This window comes from Pyrgilauda ruficollis, unplaced genomic scaffold, assembly GCF_017590135.1.
Source record: "Pyrgilauda ruficollis isolate IOZ18807 unplaced genomic scaffold, ASM1759013v1 scaffold65, whole genome shotgun sequence".
Classification (NCBI taxonomy): Eukaryota; Metazoa; Chordata; class Aves; order Passeriformes; family Passeridae; genus Pyrgilauda; species Pyrgilauda ruficollis.
The window spans coordinates 4,338,305-4,354,355 of NW_024528266.1; the positions used below are offsets into that span (position 1 = coordinate 4,338,305).

The window sequence follows — 16,051 nt, forward strand, 5'->3', positions numbered from 1 at the left end:
CATGTCCTGATGAAAAGTCCCTTTCCAGCTTTCCTGGAGGCCCTCTTCAGGTACTGGAAGGTGCTGTAAGGTTTCCCTGAAGCCTTTTCTTCTCCAGGCTGAATAGCCCAGCTCTCCCAGCCTGCCTGCAGGAGAGGTGCTCCAGCACTCTGAGCATCTTCATGGCCTCCTCTGGACTTACTCCAGCAGGTCTATGTGCTCCTGGTGCCAAAGAGCCCAGAGCTGAACATGGCACTGTAGGGAAAACGTCTTTAAAGATTGCTGTTTTCCTGTCATTATATTGTTCGCTGCATCAGCCAAAAAGCTGATTACAAAAAGCTGAATTTCTGTTCTGAAAATAGAAATTACTGTTTTCAAAAGGTGAAACTGAAGGACTGATTCAGATTTTTACATCAAAATACTTTGAATGAAAAGTTTTCAGAAGTAATGCCCCTGTGCTATTTTTCCACTTTGTTGGGAAGTCATGTATTGTAGAAGTGTAGATGTGACCAGAAATGTGGCAGGTGTCAGGGCACTGCCTTTTTCCCCCCAGAGTTCTGCTAGAGGGAGAGAGGTGCAGCCTGAGGAACTAGAAAGGGCAAAGAAAATAGAACCTACTATTACATTTATCCTGTGGCTGTGAGAAGCTGTGAGATGCTTTGTTTTAAAGTTTGGCAAAGTCTACATTGATCAAACAGGCAAGTGGGCAGATGCCATTCATGTTAGCTCCTCAGAATATTTTATATTTCTGAACAAGCATGTTTACCATGTCATCTGGAAATTTCAGGATTTTGGAACACAATTTTACATATGTGACTGATGAAATTTTAACTGTTTGAATATGGAACATCACAAACCAAGATTTTTAGGACTAGTTTTTATTCTATTTATGCAGAAGAAACCTGGCATTTGCACTCACAGTTACCTAATCAGGGTGTAACAAGAGGGTGGGTATTTTCTGCCACTTGATAAAAAAAAGCTGGCTGTTGAGGTCTTCAGATTTTTTTCTGTAATATCTACACCTTTTAGTAAGAATTGTTTGACAAAAATGTCACAAGTTATTTCAGTGATTTAAGTAACTTATCAGTTGGTGGTAATGTTATTTATATTTTGCTACAGAACAGAAGTAAAATAAAACCATCTTAGTAAATTTCATTGTATCGTGAAGGCTTTATCATGTCTTGTATGTTGACATTTTCCATAAAGATGAATAATAATAATGGCAAATGGTTGATGAAAATAATGCTTTTGGAATGTGCCTATGAGCTAGTGTGATTGACTGGTGGTTTTTTATCTTGCTGAAATCCTTCTGTATTAGGTGGTGAAGTACAGCATTGGTGACACTGGCTGCTTGTTATATATGTTACTAATTTTTGGTTCAAATCTTATGACCAGTTATTTGATATTTGAACAAATACTACAAATACATATTGCCCTGTGAATATTTCTAAAATCAATTTACAGTCAGTTGAATACTTCTATTTTCTAATTTTCTAAGGTTTAAAATGGTATTTTCTAAGGTTTAAAATGGTATCCACCTAAACATCTTTTTCATTGTAGTCATCTGTGTATTAAGTGTCTCCTATTGCTCCATTTTATTTTTATTTGCATTTTCTGCTTTGTGGAGAATGGGTGACTGTGTTGTCTTTGGAGATTGTTAACAAGCAGAGTTGAGCCTCCATCAAGGTGAAGTACCCAAGTACTCCAATTTTCCTTTTGATGATTGCCTTTCTAGTTCCTGTAGGAGGTACATGGTGACTCAGTTTTTCTTGGATGACTTACTGATCTCTTGCACCTCTCTTTGGTAGTGCAGTAGGTTTTCACAGTCTCTTTGCTGGCAAACATGGCTCGTGTTCACTGTGGTGGAATATGAAGGCCAGTGACCTGTTTCTGTCTTCTGTTAGTTATTAACCTTGTTCAGTGTCTGTTGAATGCAGACATGAGTCTCTTGAAATAATCCTACTGTAGTTATTTTCAGATACTCCCTTGGAGAGCCTTATTTAGTGAGCTCAGCATAGGTGAAATTGTTGTTCCTTTAGTAGCATGTACATGAAAAAAAGCAACACTAATACTAGTATCTTCTGACAGAGCTTATCAATTCCTCAGAAAATTCACAGGTTCTGCTACTGGCCCACTACTGGTCCTAGTAAAACCAACCAAGCTAAACTTCTCCAGTGTCCAGAATTCACATGTAGACCTGTGAGAAAGAGTTGTGATGGATGCTGTGCATCCATAATTGTCATTGTCAGCACAGAGTTGTTGTGTGTGCTAAGCACTTGTGGACCTCTGGAAATAAAGGTGTCCAAAATTAGTCAATAATAGATTCCTGGTTTATTTAATTTTTTTTAAAAAATTCTGTCTGTTCTTTCTTGGGCATCTTTATTTGCATTTAGTAATACTTTATAAGAAAACTGTTAGGGTTCATTCATGAATGCTCATAGTGTTCTTTTTATTGTATAAAAACAAAGAGTTCTGCTATTTCTATGGTAATGATGTTTCCTGAAGTCTAATGGCCGAATAATCAGAGCAAAGACAGAAACAGTTCCTGATTTTAAGAAATTTTGACTTCTGGACTTTGACTGTAGTTTAATTTCTTGGCAATAGGCAATGGAAAATCCTGGCTGTAGCCTATCTTGTCCTTACATTGCCCCTTCAAATACTGAGGAATTTTAGAAGTATTTTAGAAATCATTAATGTTATGAGTAAAATAAAAAGTGTCAGAGATTGGGCTTTTAACTCTGAATGCTTTCCAGCCTTCTCTAGTTCTCTACATTGGGGGGGGAAAAAAAGGGAGTTCTAATCATGTTTCTGTGTTTCAGGACTTAAAATGGCAGCAGAAGATTCCTATATTATGGGAGTATCTGATCCCCAAGTAAGTGAATTTCTGTGTTTTCAGTATCCCTGTATCTTCTCCTAGCTGTCTGTTTAGGCCTTCTCTCATATTGTCTTGTCATTTCCTAGACTTAATATGGACATAGAAAATCATTCAGCATTGGCAGAAATCAGGGCTTTTTTCCCTAAGCTGGTTTTTATGTGACCTGTAAAGTGCCTTTACTGGTTAAATGGCTGAAATGAGAAGGAAAGCTAGGCCTGCTGAATTAAGGTTGAAAAAAACCTTATCTTTATGCCCTGCATGCCTGTGACACATGCTCTGGAATTTCTTCTGTGGTGGACATCGGTGTATTTCTGAAAATAAAACCCCTCATGTCCTAAAAGGCCATTTTGTGTAAATTTTTGTGATGTTGGCATCGACAGTGATGACTGAAATGTTCCTTCACTCACACAGATCCATAGGCCTAGCTCTTCAGGAGCTTTTCCTGACCTTCTTAGATCATTCCATAAATTATTTGAACTGTGAGAATGGTGCTTGGGTGAAAAGTGAAGAACAGGTCATTTCTACTGACCTTCATTTTCAAAAAGCAACTCTTTTCTCTTTATACTTGCTTCACTTTGGAAAAAGATATATTTATACCTGACAACAACTACAGTATGTTAAGACATATCAGTGTTTAAAAAAAAAACAAACAAAAAACAAAAAACCACACAACTTTCACCTGGATGTATTGTATTCTTGCATTAGAGCTTGTAAATATACTTACATAAGGAATGTAGTCTGGTGGGGTTTAATCAGAGAAGTGGAAATGAAAACTCACAGGTTCTTAGCAAGGCCTTGGGCAAGACATCTAGGGTTAGATTTTCAGAATTTACTGTATAAGCTGTTTAGGATTTATAGTTGTTAGTGCCGGTAAGCAAAATGGGTGTTTAGAAACTGCGCTGAGGTTGGTGCGGTCTCATGATTCTGGTGAAACTCGGCTCGGTGCTGTCAGCTCTGCTTGCAGTGCTGTTGCCAGCAAAAATAAAATAGCTATAAAATGTTTATGTAATTCAACGAGGTGTTGGCAGTCTCAATATTTGCAGGGAACTTTGAAGTGCTTTGCTGATGGATGTTTTATGCAACTGTGTATGTATATGTGTATGTAATAATGAAGAGTGTTTTCCTTCACTGTAGATGTTTGCGGTGGATCAGTTCATGGGAATGAATGCTTTATTTAACAGTACAAATTACATCACTGCAGACTTACCACTACGAACAGGTAGGAACCCTTACTATTTGATGGTGCCATTGTCCTGCTGTTTTGTTTTCTTTTGAGAAGTTCTTTTCAGAGCCTTTTTTGTTTACCAACTTGTGGGTCATAATAGTAGAATTGCAAGCTGTCAACTAGTTTTTTTGTTCCATCTTTTTGCATCTTTCTTCCCCTCATAAAACTTTCAGCAGTGAGACAAATCGGATTTTCTTGTGGCTTGTACAGAAACTGAAAGTTTCAGCAGTTTCCCAGGTGAAACCAGGACAGTGACCAAAGAGCTTTGAGTGACCCGATTTTATAAATTACTTTGTTGAGGCTTTTTTCTGAATTTGAACCTTCAGCAAGTTACATGTTGCTATTGCCAGTTTGCAGACTGCACCATGTGCTTCTTTTCCTTTTGAATGCTGTTGCATTTGTAGTAGTTCTTAAGGTGCTTGTAGTAGGTGTTGTAGTGGTTCTTAAGATGCTTGTTTTTCAGTAATAAAATGCAGAGAATTTTAACTTCCTGTACCATTCAAATGTGTTTTTCCTTCTTGGTGACTTCTCTGTTTCCTGTGAAGTGGCAGTGTGGCATTAGAAGCACCTGACAGTTTCCTGAACAATAACACTAGTTTGAAAGCTCAGACAAATTTTGCAACAAACCACTGAAAATAAGTAAATAGTATTCTGCAAAGGTCTGGTAGCAGCTCTTACAATATGCTTCCAGAACAGTAAGAACAGTTAGAAGTCTTTTATAGCCCAGTCAGTATCGGCTGTTTGATCAACCTTGGCCTGGTTTTGCTTATTAAAGTTCTTTATAAATATTACTTCGTGCATGAAAAAGTAATATTTCCTGCTTAGTCTATTAGAACAACTGATACAAAAGGAAGAAGAAAATAAAATGTAATTTAACTTTAGGAATTTTTTTCTCAAAATATAGCTCCAATATAGCTGTTCAAATCTTTTACCATGGCAGCTTTCTCTTATCTGTTTGACTCTGTTGTATTAGGATGTAGCTGGTGTGTTATGTATTGCAAATTACTTTCTTCAGTTGAAAGTGCAAACCCCTTCTGATTGCAGTATTTGATACACTTCACAGCAGTGAAGGTGTTAAGGGTAAAATGAAATAAGCATTTAACGTTTTCCTTCATAGGTAAAATTCCATCCTAAAGTAACAATAAATGCTGCTTATAGAATAAAAATTAAAGCAGGCTTACTGTTTTAGTGTTTTCTTGTTTTCTTAAAAGAGTAGTAGCAAGAAAGGATCAAGGAACACATGGTACAGATAATTTTGTTTCGAGATAAAATGTTCTCATGAGCAAAGCTCTTGACAAATATGGAAAAACATCCAGCAAATGAATGTTGCAATCATTTGTTTACAGTGTATTTTTATTAAGGCAGATAAAATTATTCAGTAAGATTCATCTGTGTTGTATTAAAGGGCTTGTGCATTGTAGACCAAGGGATTTTTTCTCCCACTTTCTGTTGAACAAATAAGGCTATTGAAATTTCCCTGTAATGAGCTCTTTTACATGTACCTTTTAAGCTTACTCTGTATTCTTCATGGCAGACTCATTCCATACAAATTATTCAGATACATAAAAGTAATTTTCAGATAACTATGTCTCATCTAAAGTAGAAAACAGCTGTTTTCAAAAACATGTCAGGGAGTCAAGGATTCACTGAGTTCTGCAGCCACAGAAAACTCATACTGGGCTAAGTTTAACTCTGTCCTTTATTTGAAAAATTGTTTCAAAAAAGGCCTTTTTTTAATAAGTGCCACTGCTCTTGTCTACTGCTGCAGTATATGTGACAAGTTCCTTGTGCACAAAATGGGATTCAATAAAGGATCATGGATTTCAGCTTATCACAAAGAAAAAGTTAATAAAAAATTTCAGAAAAGGTTGATCATTTCAGCTGCATCTGATGATGCCACAGTTGGTTTGTTTCTTGAACAGTATTCCAGTAATGCTTATTTCCTCCCCATCTGAAAATATTCTGCATTGTTACTATGGACTGGCCCTTCAGTTAAAAGATAAAATAATTATTTTATGTTCTACTTTAGTGGCTTTCAAGCAGGGACTAGTGATTTCTTTCTACTCAGCAAAGTCAGTTAAAGTCATGTGGGGTTTTCCAGAAATACTTCCAGCTGAGATATGGAGAGGGTGAAATAAACGGATTTTTCTCAAGGACAGATGGATGATTAAGGCAGAAAGAACCAAAGACATTAATTATTCCTCATTATCTGGCTGTGGTGCCTATATGTTGTGGTCTGTGCATCCATAAAGGCACAATGTCAGACCTATCACATTGGCAGACAGGTTTAATGTATAACCGTGGATTGCGGTGTCGTGCCAGGGGCTGAATCAACAAGCAGCTGGGGAATTTGGGGACTTTCTGGTGATAGATGTTCTGCTGCTACGTTAACGTTTACAGTAATAGTAGAAAACCTTTGAGATGGTGGGGAACTGATTTTCTCCAAATCATTGTTAGTGCTCAAGTGTTTTTCCTTCTTTTTCTCTCTCGTATGTCTGCTTTAAATAAAAATCAGGCTTTTTTGTTACTTTGGCTCTAAAGATGTAGTAGTTACACGGTTCAGGTTTTGCCAGGAGAAAAGGGAGTACCTCATGAAGTCAGCCTCTTCTTTGGCTTGCTGGGAAGTGTCCTGCCTTTGATTAGGTAGGTTAGGTACTGATCCTTAGTGGCATTGGGGATGGAGGAAGTATTATCCATAGCATGTATTTCGGTAGAGTAAAAGCGGGTGCACATCAGTGGGACGTCCTTTGTGTAGTGGAGAAGCAAAGTGATGCCTTACATTGGAGAGGAAATGGGCAGAGGTCTGAGCTAAGGGGTTTGTAATTTTGGATGTCCTGTACTCCCTCATGATGATCCAAGGCCATCTACAGCCATGTAACATGCCCCAGTTAGAGGTGGGTTTGGGAACTGTGTGGCTGTTTTGGCTTCAAGAGGCTCTGGTCTAACTAGCTCTTGGCATTAAGGTGGTGTGTTTTTAAAACTTTGAAGTTGAAGCAGAGCCATCAGGAGCTGAACAGTATTGCCTGGAGGCTGCTAAAATTAATTTTCTGCTGTTTCTTTAACCTCCTCTGTCCAACCCTCTGTGACACTTGCTGTGAAAAATGAGAAGGTTATAGAGGGGAAAAAGAGGGCACTATATATATATATATATATATATATATATATATATATATAGAGGGAAAAAGAGGGTTATAGAGGGGAAAAAGAGAGTATCTCTCTTTTTTTTTAAGAGAGATAATGTTAAAGGTTCAAGGAAACCAGACCACTACCAAAAATGAGATGAGTGTTCATTTTCCCTGTTCCACAGTAGTGGCCCTAATACTCAAGAGCTTGGGCAGACTTGCATACAGTTTCTGGTGTTCTTTCTAGATCTTCTGTGCTCGTGTTTGGAAGAGTGAACCAATGGAAGAAGTAAAGTGTCATGTGCCATTTGCTTTAAACACCATGCTTTGAACACTGAAGAGCTGGGATTCGAGAGAGTATTCCTGTGCAGGGGAATCCCTGAGGGGTAGGACATGCAAATGCTACAACAGGCCTTCAGGAAGGATAAGGCACTAGGTCTCCAGTCTGAGCTTTTAGCAGCAAGGTACCACTGCCAGGATGGACACAAGAGACTTGATACGGGATTTAACAATCAAAACCTACAGGCTACGAGTGTTCCATCCATGTCCACAGAGAAAAACAGCAATTACAAGGGTGAGATGCCTGTTCTGGAGGCCCACCAACAGAGAGGATGTGAGGGAGGATGCTTGCCCACAGGTTAAACTGAATGGTTTTAGGTACTCAGAAAGCTGTTAGATACAGGACCCCACTAGTCCAGCAGAGTTGCCAGGCTTGCAGGGATATCCCACCACCCTCAGAGACCTCTTTTTCCTTGACTTTGCTGTGGTGGAAGAAGGAATCAAGGGGCAAGCTAGGATGGGTGCTCCTTTGGAAGTGTATGTGTATGTAGGGTGAGGCCTGTCAAGAGGAAGAAAAAATGCAAGTGGTGGGAGTGCCAAGGGGCAGGAGGGCCTCTGACTCAGGCAGGAAGGAAAATGAAGAAACTTGGCAGTTGAAGAAGACGTGGGGAAGTGGGACTGTGACTCAGAGTGGAGTGGGATGCGAGTCGGTCTGTGGCAACCGAGGCAAGAAGACAGAAAAAGAAGCCCTGCAGCATGGCCAGGATGTGGCAAAGCCCCTCCAGGCTGGAGGACCGCGTGTTGCAGCTGCAGTTCTTGGCCTCCCAGCTGCAGCAGTGCCAGCCAAAGCAGCAGGAGCGCTCCTGTCAAAACCTGGCTCTTGGCAGCCGTGAGAGCCATGCCTGTGTAGAGGCAGCTCCATGACCATGTCCTTCAGCCTCTCTGTAGCGCAAAAGTAGAACATAAGCTATGCATTAAGTAGTGTTCCTTCTTGTGGCTGTTTAGCATTTTAAAGGGGGCTGCTTCTTAAACAAGAACTTAAAGCAAGCACCTTCCAGGCTGGAACAAAGGATCATCACAAATCTCGTCATTTTTAGTTCCTCTTACAAGGTGTTCACCTTCAGGTTCCTGCTCTTTGTCTGCTGAGATAAAGACACACCTACTGATGGAAACAAAGTATTAAAAACTGCCCTGTGCAAAACACTATATGTGTTTTCTTTTCCCCATGGGAAAGGATGAGAGAAAGAAGGAACCACACATAGCCAATGTTAGGCTGTGTAATGTGTCTCTGGGAAGTATTCAGAGTTCAGTGAAAACAGCTATATGAGACCTTTCACTAAGTAAAATCCTTTTTATAATCAAAACAATATGCCATTTATGCCTGGATGTTTTCTTGACCATTGCTGGTTTATTTTTAAGTAGCATTTCAGATATTATTAAGTGCTTTGTATTAGAATGCCTTCTCTGTACTGTTATTTGTGTCTGGTTCAGATGCTATACCAGAGAATTACTTAGTCACTGTTAAAATAAAAAAAAAAAGAAAATCTTTAGTCATGGAACCCAAAGGTTAAAATGAGATCGCAAAAAACTGTTTTAAGTACATTGCTACATTATTTGCATAATGTGGCTTAATGATAACAGACATCTAATTTGGCTTTGTACATTTACACTGCATCTTTTTTGCACTTTTCTAGTGCTGGTATATAAAACATTATGATTTTTAATCAGCATATTTGTATGCTTTTTATAACCTTGTTTCCCAAGAGGTCAGAATAACCACAATCCTAAGTTTTTCATTTTCCTGAGTTTTCACAAGGAAAGCCATTCCAGTGGTATGAAGCATTTTTCATTAGTTTTCCAGTGTGCCAAGATAGTGTATATGCCTTCCTTAGGAGTTTGAATTTCCTTATGCTGAGGAAAAGCTGTACCTTGAGTGTGATGTGTCCTGTGGGACTTCTGCAGCCATGTAGCCATTGGATAAGGGCACTTCTTTTCTGGCTAATGTTTGAGAGAAAGCAATAATATTTTGTGTTAACCCAACATGTATGTCTTGAAAATGAATTCCTAAGAGGAGAAGAGCCAAAGAACAGTTACTTGGCAGATCATTCCCTGGAGGCTTGGTTGAAAGTTGAACTACACACTGTTGTATTTTAGGTGCATTATTTCTGCCAATGCCCAGAAAATACATGGCATCTGGATTGTTAAAATATAACTTTTCAGGTGCCTACAGCTTGAGGAGGGTTAGAGGTCTGTGAAAAGAGGTCTTAAATTTAAGTGCTGATACATTGCTTAAGCCTAACTCAGCTCATCCTGACTCTGTTACAGACAAAAATTGAAACACAAGGCCAAAGCTAAATATTACTCTGCATCTTTTAAAGTTCCTGAAGTCCAAACTGTTTTTCCTTCTTTGTAATGTAGGATTATGTGTATATGGTCTTGAGGCAGTTGTTTTTCAAGACTTCAGGAAGCACTGTTTACTTTTTCAAAGAAAAGTACAATTAATGGACTTGGGAAATAATTTAAATGTGAAATTGTTGTGACTGATAATATTTGCAATATAACTTCAACATGAAGTTAGTTCAGTTGCTGCATCAGCTAACTGCAATAGCAGAATACTCATTTCATCTACTGTGTGTTTATTCAACTTCCATGTTGAGAGAAGCTTGTTCAGTAAAGATCTGTGCTTGACTCCTTAGCATTAATACCTTTAACCTAGTAGAACTGATAATACAGAATTCCAACAGGAATATGTCTGGGAAAATATTATGTAGGTATTCCCAATGAAGCTGTCATTTGGGGTCTACCTTGAAAACAACAGATCTTTTAGCACTGAAGTACAAATCATCTTGACTGCTTAGCAAGGGAGAGGGAAATAATCATAACTCTTGGAATTGTTATTTTGAGACTCATGAGTGGCTTGAATTTTAAGAGGTATTTCACAGCCATCCACCCAGAGAGCTTTCCTTCTTGATGTAAATAATCTAAATTATTAGAGTTGGAGCTAAGCTTTGATCAGGTGATGAATGCTTAACTCTGGTGGCACTGAATTCTCATTGGATTTAGGGCCTACTCAAAAGCTATATAAACTGGTGAATTTTGCATGAGGTTTATAGTATGAAGTAGGCCACTCTATGAGACTGAAAATTGTTTAATGACGCCTTCTTTAAAAGACACAAATAAAATTTTAGTAGAACATAATCCTATGTATCGGCACCATGCTCAAGATGGATCTCAAAATAGAGTCTGTATTTGTAGTCAAATTGAGTGTATTCAGTGTTTTTAGAGGCCCAGCAGAACACTATATTTAAAAGTGTATCTGAAATTATTAAAAGAATGTAAAGTGTTTAGTCTTCTCAATTCCAGGATTTTTTTTAAAGCAGTTCTGACTGTTTGGGGCATGTTGAGACAGCTTGAATTCCTCCTGTATTCCCATGCCTCAGAGCTTCCCATTGGCTGTCTCTTGACTTTCAAAAGCACCTATTCTGTAGGAAGCCCTAGGGCCAAAAGCTGGTGAGTGTAGCCTCTGGAGCCCAAGGGGTTTAAATACAAAAGTTAACCTTAGCTCAAGAAGCCAGGCTGCTGTCAGTGGCAAGGGAAGGATCCTGTTCTTATTCACTATTGCAAGTTTTAACTGAGTTGTCCATTTAGGCTCTCTGAGTAAAATTAACTTTTTTGAATTAATCTTCCACTTCTTATTCCACTGATCTTTAGTTGGGAGTGACAGACTGCCACATGATTAAATAATTTATTAAAACTTAAGTTCCAAAGAGACTTAGATGCTTTCAAAAATTTTATCTCAAGTCATTCAAGGACAGAATCTTACCCCTACAATCTATATATTCATTATAGCAATGGAAATATAATTTCTATTAATACTTTTCTTTCTTTCTTTTATGTTAGCAGATGGACCATATCTTCAAATCATAGAACAGCCAAAACAGGTAAGAACAAGACTACATTTTGAAAATGTCTAAGGTAGCTATATTACTACATTCAGCTTTGAATAAACTTATAACTTAAATAAAAAAAGAGCACATAAAAGCCTGAGCTCTCAGAACAAATGTGGTACTTGAGCATGAGTTTTAACTTCTACTTTTGTAGTTAAAGCATTTCCTGTTTTGTTCTGTTTTCTTTATCTCTCTCTGGAAGTGTCATAATACAAAAAACCAACCCTAAGGGTTTTAAACATATGCCTTGCTAAGTATAGACTCTTCATCTTAGAAGTGACTGTTATAGTACCCCAGTATTTGGAAACATAAACTAGTAGATAAAACACAGAAGATTTTTAGGATTTGTTTCATAGGATTTGTTTTTGAAACACAAGAAGTTAAAAATAAAAACACTTAATTCCCAAGTTACAGGAACTTCTGACTTGTGTTTTGTTGTTGTAAAGAAATGCAGTTGTCCTTTGAGATTCTTTTTGTTATGGTTGTCTGTTTTGAATAATCAAAGAAAAATGAAGATAACTACTCAAATGAAACTTTTTTTCTGTTAAGTAGCAAACACTGACCTATGCTCCTGTGGCAGCAGAGAAATCATTTCAATGCACTGATTAGTTTTCATGCAACTGATGTACAAATAATTGCTGGGTAAAGATTGCCCTGAAGGGTGCCTGGGTATTGTTCCCCTTTGGCTGGTGGCACCAGCAATTACAAGGGTTCCTCCTGAAGCTGTTACAGTATGGAGGTGCCTTTCCTGTCTGTCCCAGTGAATGCATAAAATCCTACATTATAGAGCTGTTCAGTAAACAGGGGAAGACAGTGGCTAAAAGCTGTCCCATCCTCCTTTTGGTCTTCTGCAGAAGCATACTGCAATCCAGTCTTCCTGGCTGGAGGCAGTGGAGAACATTGGTTTCAATCACACACCAAAGATGTTTTTGTGCTGGAGCATCCCTCCAGGAATAGGGCTCTTCATCACAGCACTAAGTGAAACAGCAGTGTACTGTGAACTCATGGAAGAATATGCTGCATCTTCCTCATTGTTTTAAGTCCATCCCAAATCAGGCCATGTCTTTGCATGGTGGGACCTGCAGTGCACAGTCCATAAGGAGAAACCATTGTTTCCATGTGTGACTTCTCAGCAAGGGGCTCCTCTTGTGGGGTACCCATGTGGCAAGCTGATAGCAGGGTGATGAGGGTGATCCATCACAGAGTGGTGTGTCCTGATTGAGGAGGGTGATTTGCCTATTGCAGAGGTTGCTTTGCCTTTGGATCAACCTGATCAACACACAGTTCTCTGGGTGACTCAGTTCACCTTAGGAAGGCAATTGGTTAGGTCAGAATGAAAGTCATAAAAGTTTGCGTTTGCTTCGTAAACAAGTTGTTAGCCTGAAAAGGCTTTAGTGAGATAGGTATTGAAACTTCTGCTTATGGAGTAATTTTAAGGCACATGTTGTTCACTTTCAGCTAATATAGACTTTGAATTCAGAGTTGTCTACTACTAGAAAGAAGCTGAATGATACTTGGAAAAGGCTACAACATTATCTGGTGCTATTTGGACGCTGGGAGCCCTATATAAGATGGGGATTTTGCCAGAACTTGCAGGTCTGGAGGGCAGATCTGAAAGCAAAACTGAGGACCACATGAAATACATTAAGTAGAGTTAGAATTACCAGACACCTTCACTTAAGATTGCATCTTTCATGCTTTATCAATTGTCATGTAAAATAAAGGGGATGTTCAACAATGGAGTCGATGGAGAGCTGTGTTCTGGACTGGTTTTCAATATCCTGCAGTTCTCTAAAGTATATTCAGATGTCTGTTTATGTAGCTGAGATGAAAACCAGCCAGAGTCCCCTGAAACTTTCGTGCTGTTTCTGGATTTCACCCAGAGATACAGCTTTCATATGTTTTTCTCAGAAGGAAGAAGTGCTCCTGTTTCATCCCTGTACTTTCCTTCATGGTGCTTTGGACTTCCTTATTATTTGTTTCAATTTTGTCTACTTAGCAACAATCTTGGGAGAGAATATCTGCTCTTGCATTCTCTACATGTGAGTTTTTATCCTATTTTAAGAGTATAAATAGTTCTCTGTTTCAAAATATCTTCACTTAACCAAAAGAAAAAGAGTTTGCTGCTGTGTGTGAAAGTGAAAGTAGAAGAGGTCCTCTAGGGCTACAGTTCAGTGATGCTGTGTTAACCAGCACTCAGCATTTCATGGATGAACAATTGTAACTTTTCCATTTGTTTGTGGGTGGGTGTGTTCATCTTTATGTGTGCTATTTCTCTTTTGACTCTGTTTCTGTAGAGCGTTCAAGTTTCTTTTCCTTTATTCCACAGAGGGGATTTCGTTTCCGATACGTATGTGAAGGGCCTTCGCACGGTGGACTTCCTGGTGCTTCTAGTGAAAAGAACAAAAAATCCTACCCTCAGGTCAAAGTAAGGACATACAGCATTAATTCTGTGAAGTCAATGCAAGTGTCATCATATGTATGTGTATAGGGCCTTACTGCATAGCAAGATGAATTTTAATGAAGTTGCTCAAGACAGACTGTATTTCAATCCCAATATTCAAATTGGATTTTGAAAATAAAGTTGTCCTAAGATGCGTGGGTTTGTTTTGGCACTGTTTTTATCTGCCAGCAGTTGAGTAGTAACTTACTGCACCTACTACCTCACTACCATTGTGCAGACTAATGGAGCTCTTCCTTAAGGTGCAGTTTTAGCAAGGCTTGGGCTGCTCAGTTGCTCTATTTCCATTGCAAAGCATGAGTCTGCTTAGTTATTCCACTTCACTCCAGGATGTTATTTACCAAGTTTTCCCTTTTTGTTTGTTCATGTTATTCCTTATTCAATATCTCTAGGGTACTCCATTCTTAGGAACTTAATTCCTTTAAAGTCAACATAGAACTTCTCATTTTAATAGGAACAGTGTTATGTTCAGGTGTTCACTGAACCTTTTTTTGTGGGTTTTTTTTTTTCCCTCTGGAAAAAAAAATTCAAATATGTTAATCAAAGGAATGTTCTATGGAGGCACAGTATGAAGAAAAATGATTAATCATTTTGGGACTGGAGAATTGTCTTTGCCTATGTTTCTGGCAGCAATTTTATTTTCTGTGGAAGCGTGGAAAAGCTACACTGTGTCTTTTCAGTATTCTTTTTAAGTTAAATGCAAGCCTTGGTCTTCTTAGTGCATTACATCTTTGAACTGGTGCACTACAAATTCTCATGAGGAGCAGGGTTAATGTAGTCTAATTCTGTTGTTATTTCTTAATGTATTCTAATTCTGGTGCTCTCTTACTCCTTGATGGGGAAAGAAGGGGAGGGAAAAGTGGGAAGCAATAAGCCTCTGCCTTGGTGTATGCCACTCCTGGTTGTTCTCCTCAGAGTGTGTGTGTAGTTTGTCCTCAGTTCTTGGGAAAGGCTGGGGTTTGGAACAGTTGCATCTCCTAATGAACCAGTATAAGCATAACATAATGGAAAATAATCAGCACTGGCTGAGGTAGCCTAGGCTGATGGTTTTATGAATTGAGAAGAAGCTGGGACAACTGATTTCATATAGCCTTGCAAAACTCTTAGGAAAAAATACCAGCCCAGGCAAAGGATGTACTTGCTTTTCTCTTTTTACTTTACTGTCCTATTTACTATCCTTACTGTCTTTACATTACTGTCCTATTTTTACAGTAATGATGAACCAATGAACGAAATTTCACTGGAATGTTCAGATATAAAATAATTTACTTCAGTTGAGCCAGATCTTTGGATTCTGATCCAATCTGTAATGATAATAATACAAGTGATGCTTTATAAAGGTGTGGTAGGTCACGCAATAGCATGACAAGGAGTTATACAGGAAATGGAATTTCCCCTTGAGTAAATTAGAAAGCAGAATGTTCTTTGGCTTTCCACCAAACCTTCTAATTTCATTGATCATCACTTTTTAATTTCATCTAGAGCTTACACACACACACATATCCCTTCCCTTCCCTCCCATCTACTGTGTGCATCTGGATTTTTTCCCTAGTACAAATCCCCACATGGCAACACCTGCTGGGAGAGGCTGGCAAGGGAACACAAGTAAATTCCTCAAGGCTGTTGCTTGTTAGTGCCTGTTCTTGATTCAAGTGGTGCCAGGAAAGACAGGAGTGTTTCACACCTTTTCCTGTAAGTCTTTTCTGTGTTTTGTCAGAATGTGCTCACTTTGTCGTAACTGAGCAGAGCACAGTTGAAAATTGCAATTTTTTGTTATGTTAGGTTTTTTATTTTGTTTTGGTTGGATTGGGTTGTTTTGTATTTTTGCTGTGTTTTTTGCTTTGGTTTGGGGGTTTTTGTGGGTTGTTTTTTTTTTTTTTTTAACTCTCGTGCCAGTGTTTTCACTATAAAAACTGCATTAGTTGATCACAGTGCAGTGAAAGAACAGTAGCATGAGCTTTGGCTGTACTGTAAAAAAAAAGGAGATGTTGTGACAGTTCTTTAAACCTTTGGCCATGGTGTGGTCAGTGCAGTTCACATTGGGATCTGCTTTGTGAGAGTTTGGCCAACTCTCTCGAAATTTACTAGTGGCTACCATGGGATGTCCTGAAAATAGACACCCTCTGTGCACAAAAAACCATTGCAGTCTCCCTGTTCTGTTTT

The 16,051-nt window shown here is 38.6% G+C and overlaps 1 protein-coding gene across 4 annotated transcripts in view; it reads left to right on the top strand.

Moving 5' to 3' along the window:
- The window catches only part of NFKB1 (nuclear factor kappa B subunit 1), a 58,619-nt gene that overhangs the window by 8,704 nt on the left and 33,864 nt on the right, over nt 1–16,051 (top strand). For 3 of the 4 annotated variants that reach the window (XM_041484305.1, XM_041484306.1, XM_041484303.1), the window contains exons 2-5: nt 2,799–2,851; nt 3,989–4,073; nt 11,381–11,421; nt 13,757–13,855. In XM_041484305.1, coding sequence (XP_041340239.1) covers nt 2,807–2,851; nt 3,989–4,073; nt 11,381–11,421; nt 13,757–13,855 — 270 coding nt within the window. In that variant the 5' untranslated portion in view covers nt 2,799–2,806. The remainder of the gene's footprint in view (nt 1–2,798; nt 2,852–3,988; nt 4,074–11,380; nt 11,422–13,756; nt 13,856–16,051) is intronic. The other variant, XM_041484304.1, reaches the window with a different exon arrangement.